The sequence below is a fragment of the Nomascus leucogenys genome, chromosome X, assembly GCF_006542625.1.
Source record: "Nomascus leucogenys isolate Asia chromosome X, Asia_NLE_v1, whole genome shotgun sequence".
Taxonomy (NCBI): domain Eukaryota; kingdom Metazoa; phylum Chordata; class Mammalia; order Primates; family Hylobatidae; genus Nomascus; species Nomascus leucogenys.
The window spans coordinates 42,876,102-42,884,748 of record NC_044406.1 but is presented as its reverse complement, the minus strand read 5'-3'; the positions used below and the strand labels follow the sequence as shown (position 1 = coordinate 42,884,748).

The window sequence follows — 8,647 nt, the reverse complement described above, 5'->3', positions numbered from 1 at the left end:
CTCCACCTCTGTCTGTACCTCCCTATCCCCATATCACCAGCCATGCATATCACCCCCTCCATCTGATCATCTGATCTCTGCTTCCCAACTCTGTCCATCCACATTTGTGCTAGATATTAAAATAGGAGAATACTTAAGCCCCGATCAGCAAACAATCACTACCCTGAGTGCCCCAAGACCTCCTGGCCACCCCAAACCCCTCCCATGACACAACCTAGCTTCCACCAAGTGACAGTCCCAGGACTGCTGTAGGGAGTGTCAGACATTCTGGTTACCCCACTTGCTGGCCCATCATTCAGGCCCACTTGCCTGCCCACTCACCGGCAGAGCTCCGTATAGATGGGTAGCACCTCAGGGTGGCAGACAAAAGCAAAAGCCATAATGGGCACTGTGTAGGACATCTAGGGGAATGCCCGAGTACATGGGATTAGAGCCCACAGGGGTCCATCCCCTTCTTCCCATCCCCCTCCCGCCCCGTAATCGCCCTCCATATCAGACACACAGAAGCTCCCAATGTCCAATATCCGGCTCCACTCTGAGCAGGATGCACCGTATGACAGAACCAGAGGGCCTGAGTGTGATGCAATCTCCTACATGCCTGCACACACACCTGTGAGTCAACTGTGAACATCTGGGCCTCACAGCTGCTGTTGAACCCTTGGCTGGGGAGTCCCACGGGAGCTTCACTCTCCATTGCTGTTTCATTGCGGCCTATAGCACAGCCAAGCTGGAACTTCTTGTAGATGACCTGAGGATGGGGGCAGCGGGGAAGCCAGGTCATGGGGGAGGCTGTGTCCCAATGTCCCAAACTCTCTCCCCGCTTCTCTGTGACTCACCGAAACAAGGAAAAAACAGCATGCAGGTCAGAGAGAGACCACTGGTGTACCCCAGGTAGCCTAAGAGGGGCAAAACACAGAGTCTCAGAAATCAGCCAGGCTGGTGGCTCACACCTATAATCCCAGTACTTTGGGAGGCCTAAGCGGGCGGATCACCTGAGGTCAGGAGTTCGAGGCCAGCCTGGCCAGCATGGCGAAGCCCCATCTCTACTAAAAATACAAAAATTAGCTGGGTGTGGTGGCGCATGCACCTGTAATCCCAGCTACTTGGGAGGCTGAGGCAGGAGAATCGCTTGAACCCAGGAGGCAGAGGTTGCAGTGAGCCAAAACCACGCCATTGCACCACTCCAGTCTGGGTGACAGAGCGAGACTCAGTCTCAAAAAAAAAAAAAAAAAAATTGAATGGACCCCCGTACAGTGAACTCCAAACACCTAGTCTGGCCTTCAAGGTCTACCCACCCCAGTTACCTTTGCATAAGCTTCTACTTCCACCCAGAAAAACCTCCCCTCCATAGCAAACTCCTACTAATCTGTTCAAGCCCACATCAAATAAGCTCTCTCCTAGTGTTCTGCAGCCCTTGAAAATGAATGGGGGTTTTCTCAGTCTGGCTTCTTCTGTCTAACCCCACTACCCAATGGCCAACCCAGGGAGCCTCTTACCCAAGTGTTTCATGAGGGCCAGGGGCAGGATGATTAACACACTGACAATGATGATGAGGAGGTTTCCCTTCAAGAACCAGTCCCTAGAGAGACAGGAAGACACAGTGCCTAGCTGCCAGCCAAAGGAAACCGTCAGGCAGACACTCACAGAAGACAGCTGGACAGGCAGCTTTCTGCCCTAAGTCAGGAGAGTTAAGCTGACAACCTCAGCTTGAGAAGTCATTTAGGTGGTTACAGTGACAAATGGCACAATAGGGTTGACAAAAACAGTCAAGCTGATTATGAGATTGTCAGATACTATCGGTGGGACACAGCTAACACATACACAGCTGGACAAAACTTGCCATCAGACATCGCAAGTGGATGCACAACCAGATGGTCAAACACCCCAAATCGGTCAGACTCAATATAAAAATCAGTCCAGGCCAGGTGCGGTGACTCACGCCTGTAATCCCACCACTTTAGGAGGCTGAGGCAGGTGGATCACCTAAGGTCAGGAGTTTGAGACCAGCCTGGCCAACATGGTGAAACCTTGTCTCTACTAAAAATACAAACAAATTAGCCAGGTGTGGTAGGGAGCGCCTGTAGTCCCAGCTACTCGGGAGGCTGAGGCAGGAGAATGGCATGAACCTGGGAGGCGGAGCTTGCAGTGAGCTGAAATCACGCCACTGCACTCCAGCCTGGGCGACAGAGGGAGACTCCGTCTCAAACAATAAATAAATAAATAGTCAGGTATGGTGGCGCGTGCCTGTAATCCCAGCTACTCGAGAGGCTGAGGCAGGAGAATCACTTGAACCCAGGAGGCAGAGGTTGCAGTGAGCCAAGATAGTGCCATTGCACTCCAGCCTGGGTGACAGATCAAGACACTCAAAAAAAAAAAAAAGGAAGTAAGAAAGAAAAGAAAGAAGGAATGGAGGAAAGAAAGAGAAAGAAAGAAAGAGAGAGAGAGAGAAAGAAAGAGAGAAAGGAAATAAAGAAAAGAAAGAAGAAAGAAAGAAAGAAAAGAAAGAAAAGAAAGAAAAGAAAGAAAAGAAAGAAAGAAAGAAAAGAAAGAAAGAAGAAAGAAAGAAAGAAAGAAAAGAAAAGAGAAAATCAGTCCAACACAAGGTGCCAGACACAAAGAGAGTGAGTCATGATCGTGGTATGTCTGACAGGTAGAGCAACAGTCTGATGATCCAGTAGACAAGCCACGATGCAGAGTCCATCAAAAAGTCAGAAACACACATGCATGCTTGTTTGAACAGCTCAGGGTTTGTTGGATGCCTGAAAGTATGCCTGTGGACTGATTTGGCTGCACAGCCAAAGAAAGACTGAAATAGAAACGAAATCATCCAGCTGGCCACACTGTTGGAACCAAGCTCTGAGAAAAGGTGGGATCTGTACAGACATTGGAGGAAGGTGACCAGGCAAGACAGTCAGTTAAGACAGAATCAGCTGAACAACTGCTCATGCATTCAAAACAACTTGATTGAATGCCTATGTTCTAGACATTCACATGGTCTCTTTCTATCTCATACACAGTTACACAGAAATAAACCAATGGGAGCTAACTATAATAATGAGACATCTCTGGTCACACTGTCAGCTATCTAGTGTTCTCAGAATCAAACCAAAAATCTAAAAGGATACCCACAGAGAATAAAGATCAAGCACTCAGTTAAAATTGTCAGACTGGCTGGGTGTGGTGGCTCACGCCTATAATCCCAGCACTTTGGGAGGCCAAGGCGAGCAGATCACCTGAGGTCAGGAGTTCAAGACCAGCCTGGCCAACATGGCGAAACCCTGTATCTACTAAAAATACAAAAATTAGCCGAGCATGGGGGCTGAGGCAAAAGGATGGCTTGAACCTGGGAGGTGGAGGTTGCAGTGAGCCGAGATGGCGCCACTGCACTCCAGCCTGGGCAACAGAGTAAGACCCTGTCTCAAAAAAATAAAATTAAAAAATTAGCCGAGCATGGTGGTGCATGCCTGTAATCCCACCTACTCAGGAGGCTGAGGAAGGAGAATCGCTTGAACCTGGGAGGCAGAGGTTACAGTTTGCTGAGATCATGTCACTGCACTCCAGGCCTGGGCGAAAGAGTGAGACTCCGTCAAAAAAAAAAAAAAAAAAAAAAAAAAACTGTCACACAGACCAGAGTCAGACGGACAAAACCAGAGACACATCTACACACCATGCAAAGCCCATGGGACTGGAGGCAGAGTTAGCCCATGGGCCCAGAGGCAGAGTTAGCCACTGGACACACAGAGCTGTTCATGAAACACACAGAGGCAGCTACACACATGCAGCTGAAGCACAAGCACTGCAACACACTGTGCATACACACTAGCCGTGCTGGAGTCCCATCGTGCACGTGCCCGCCACACATACCGAGCCAGCACAGCGGATCCGGACTCACACACAGTCAGCCAGATGCATCATCAGAACAGTCCAGCATATATGGCTGCAACCATAATACAGAGGACACATAGCCACATTCAGGGATCACACACACACACACACACACACACACACACACACACCAGAGAGAATTTGCCAGAACAGCCACTAAATCAAACACAGAGACGGAGTTGGCTGGACACGTACAGTCAGAGTGAGTCACACATAGTTGGTACCACAGCATACTACGTGCATACAGACACAGTGCTGGAGTCAGCGATCACACACTTACAGTTAGACAGATTCAGCCAGATGAACCTAGAATCAAGCTCAAACAATCAGCTGGACAGGGGAAGTCAGAGTGACCAAGGGTAAGACACACATGGTTGGAATCCCAGTATACGGGACACAGCTGTAGTCAATCACAGAGCTAGCCCAAGAGAATCAGCCAGGACAGCAGACGCAGAGTCAAACCCACAGGCAGAGTCTGAGTCCATTGGCTATATACATGCACACACACATGGTCAGCAGCAGAGTAAACCGGACGTAAAGAGTCAGCCTCCAGCCAGAAGCAGCCAGAATAAGTCACAAAATCAGCACATGGTCGACTGGACTCCTGTGGTCAGAGCAACAGGCACACAGAGGAATCAGTCTGACCCAAGTGGCCTGCCCAGCAGTCTCAAACTAGAACATCTGGAAGTCAGCTGCACACACAGCGCTGAAGATACTGACCGGGCCTCACAGGCAGAGTCAAGGGGCTGCTGGCCAGCCAAGGGGTGTTGCTCACTCACCCCTCGGGGTCCATGTACAGGAAGGTGCCGATAACCAGGGGGAGCTCAGATTTGATGATGAACAGGTAACTGGACATGGCTGGTGCAGGTGGGGGAGGTGTAAGCAGAAGGATTCTCTTCATGCCCCCACCCCGTCTTCCCCAGCCCAGCCTGGGGAAGCCCACCTCACTCCGCCCTCTCCCCCCAAGCTGACCCCCACCTCCCAGAGTCCTCACCCCCAACATTGTGCAGACAGATGACTGCGGCCACCACTACCTTCCCCGCAGGCCCGAATGCCCTCTGTCCCAGCTGCTCATAGGCTCGGATGCCTAGCGGGGGGATGCAGGAACAGGGTTGAAGGTCCAGGAGGCCAGGCCAGAGGTGCAGGCCAGAGGGCCCGGGAGCTGGGGAGTTGGGGCTTGGGGGAACCGGCTTTGACTGATGGAGGATGAAGGTGGGGGTTAAGCAGTTGGGGTTGAGTTTGGGGGCAGAGTCTGGGAGGTGGGATCCGAGGCCAGGGAAAAGGATGAGGGCTGGAGGTAAGAGTAGGGGTCTTGGAGCCAGACTATGAACTGAGACCATAGTAGGAGCTGGGGAACCGCAGACTGAGGGGTGGGGTTAGAGGTAGAGTGTAGTGGTCTGGGGGTGGGTTCTGGGATGCTGGGTCCGGGATCTGGGGTCTGCATTCAGGGAGTTGGGTCTGGGGTCTGGGGTCCAAGGTCTGTGTTGAGCTCTGGATGTGGCTCCAGAGTCTGGGGTCCAAAGGGGTGGAGTGGGGACTGGGATCCAGGCTCTGGGTCTCACCTGCAATACCGGCACAGGTCAGCAGGAGGTGGATGGAGTAGGACGACAGAAGCGCAATGCACAGTAGCAGGGCCCTGTGGCAGGTGGCACAGCTCAGACCTGGCCCCAGGCCTCCCACCTGCCCCGCAACACCCCTGGCCCCGCAGGCCACCTATGGACTCACAGGAAGAAGATAACCCCCGTGTGGGCCATGGCATAGGCCAGCCCCAGGATGCCGCTGCCCATGATGGCGTTGCTGAGGTTGAACACTGACATTCCAAACGATGTCTTCCCCTCGAACTGCACGCAAGGAGCAAAGCCCGGGCACACATTGGGATGGGGCACCAGGTAAGGAGACTAATGCCAGGGCAAGGGAAGGACTGGAGAAGAAGCAAGCGGGGTGGAGAGAAGCCAAGGAGAGACCATAGGAGGAGGGAAGAGGCTAGCAGGGAAGAAGAGTTGAAGACGGAAGAGGCTGCAAATGGGGACAGCTGGGAAGGGGGAAACTAGGACAAACTTTGGAGAGAGCAGCTGGAAGTGGAGAGGACCCGGGGAGGGTGAAGCAGCAACCAGAGGTAAAACAGCTGGGGAGGGGAGACGCTGCGGGTGGGGATAGGCTGAGGATGAGGAGTGCTGGAGGAGGAAGAACAGCTGGAGGAGAAAGGCAGGCCGGGAGGGGAGCAGACAGGGAGGGCAGTCACTGGGCCGAAGAGCGGGTGGGGAGAAGCAAGGCCAGGGAGAGAGCTGGAAAGGGCATATCTGGGGAAGAGGAGTATCTGGAGAGGGGAGCGACCAAATAGTGTGTAGCTGCGCTGGGGAGATAGCTGGGCAGGGGAACAGCAGGGAGGAGGAGGAGTGGGGAAGAGGGAGCAGTGTGGGAGGAGATTAGCTGGGGAAGGTGCCACCAGGACAGATCCTGTGGGTCCACTCACATCCATGAACTGGACTGGCTTGCTCCCAGGAGCAGGACCACGACTGGGCAGGAAGCCCTCACGTTCTTGCCTGTAGCTGGATAGGGCAGGGAAATAGGGGCCGATATGAGGGTAACCCTGACCCCTGATTCCCGAGCCCACCTCCTTGGACCCCTGACTCACCCCACAGCATCCGAAGGGAGGGCTCCATTCATCTTTGGATCCTGCAGTTCCATCCTGTGGGCAAAGAAATGGGGTGGGGGGCTCAGAGATAGAACGAGCGTGCTTCAAAGTGAGGGGAGCTGAAGAAGGGGGGAGGGGAGACCCATAGAGACCGACGGAAACTCGGAGAAAGAGATGAGGCAGGGGAGCAGGAACAGACAGGGATAGAAATGGAGGCAGGTTGACAGAGAAAGAGATGAGAGAGAGAGAAGAAAAAAATCAGAGAAGGAGAGAAGCCAACAGTTAGTTACTCAGAAAGACACAGAGAGAGCCAGTGAGAGAGAAATAGTGGGGGAGAGACAGAAAGCTAGAGAGAGAGCCGGACCCCAGCGCAGATGAGCCGACCACGTGGAGAAGGGATAGCCTCTCCTCCCAGACCCCAGACTCACGCTGTCTCTCTTGCCGTCTGTGTCTTTCATTCCCCGGTCCCCCGTGCCCCCCCCCTTCCCTCCACCCTCACCGCGTGGCCAGGCAGCTCACTCCTTGCAGGGACACGTGTCGGCCTGGCTGCCCCACCCCTCCTAATGCCCTCACCCCCCCTCCTTCCCGCCTGGGTCCCCAAGCCCGAGCCCAGAGCTAATGCAACCTGTTGAGTGAGCTGAGGGTTGGGGACAGACTCGGAGACCCCTGCCTCAGACGCTGCAAAGTGCTCTCTGCCACGACTCTGAATATCCTCACTAGAAGCCAAAGACAAGTCCCCGAACCGAGCCCCTTCCCAGGGACAGAAATGACACAGGGACTCCCATTTAACCCCGATTCTAGGGCCTAGAGGTCTTTTCCAGGACCCCTAGCAAGTCTTAAACACTCATCTTCTGGCAGAAGTCAATTTGGAGACACTTCCAGACTTGAGAAACTTCCTGGGTGTGGAGTGTGGGGTGTCTCAGGAACCTGGCCCGAGCCCTCATTTCCCCTCCGGAGGAAGAGCTATTTCTGAGACCTTCATCAAAGACCCCCTCCCGTGGCCTAACGAGTTTCCTGGGGTGGGGGTGTCTCTGCAATCCCCACCCGAGCCTGGAGCCCCTGTCTTGTGGGTAGGGCGTCTCTGAAGAAACCCCCGCCCTCTCCCTCGCTTACTCCTTGGGAAGGAGGTATCTCAGAAACCCCCATTCAAGGTCTCCATTAGAGCTCAAACTGGCTCAGGAAATCCTTTTCCCAAGTCCTGAATCCCGTTCCTGGGACAGGGAGGGTCTCAAGGAATCCCATCCCCCACGACCAGCACCCTCCGGAGCCTCCCACCCACACCTGAATTCACTTCCTGGGATCAGGGTACCAAAAGGACCTCCCCACACACACGCCATTCCATTCCCCATTAGTGCTAAAATGTCTCCAAGGAACCCCGAGCCCCCTCCCAGGACCCCTACTCATATCTCAGGCCCCCAGGAACACCATCCCCGCAGCCCACGCTCCCTCCTCACCTACCTGCTCCTCTCAGCTCCTGAAGTGGCCGCAACTCAGACTCAGGTTCGGGCGCCCTCTCGGCTGCCTAGGCTCCTGCTCTGGCAAGGTACTTTTTTTTTTTTTTTTTCCTGAGAAGAAATGTTAATTTTAATTTCGTTTCCCTCCTTCTGGCCCTGGGCGGGGGAAGAGGTGGAGAAGGGGCGCCCCCTATCTGGACCCACTTGGAGGGAGACAGAGGTTTGTCTGTGTGTTGATGGTGGGGGAAATGGCCTGAAAGATTGACGGTGTAGACCCACAGCTAGAGAGAGTGACAGGCAGACAGAGGGGATGGACTCAGAGCAGACGGACAGCAGGATGGGATGGATGGCAGAAAAAGGTGCAGAGAGGAGACAGAGAGAGAGTAGGAGAACCGAAGTTACAAAGAAAGCAGGCATGAGAAACAGCACAGGAACAGACAGACCACAGAAGGGACAGAAAGACAGATGGGCGGGAGGAGGGGATGCTAGGGGAGCTTGGTAGACAGGCAGAGACAGGGAGAAAGGGACGCACAGGCAGACTCAGAAACAGACAGGTGGGTAGGGATAGGCTTGTGAAAACACCTGCAGAAAAGGCAACAGGCAATTGGGCTCAGTCATAGACACAGGGACTCCCATTTAACCCCGATTCATAGACAGGAGACACAGGCTGGCA

General features: G+C 53.7%; 1 protein-coding gene across 1 annotated transcript; it reads right to left on the bottom strand.

The window, feature by feature from the left end:
• Positions 1-317: 317 nt before the first annotated feature.
• Positions 318-8,136, bottom strand: SLC38A5 (solute carrier family 38 member 5). The gene is given in 12 exon segments (XM_030806503.1): positions 318-401; positions 611-748; positions 837-851; positions 853-896; positions 1,497-1,579; positions 4,665-4,743; positions 4,880-4,972; positions 5,448-5,521; positions 5,611-5,726; positions 6,359-6,434; positions 6,521-6,574; positions 7,979-8,136. Coding segments are annotated over 11 exon segments (855 nt in total). The 5' UTR covers position 6,574; positions 7,979-8,136.
• Positions 8,137-8,647: the final 511 nt, after the last annotated feature.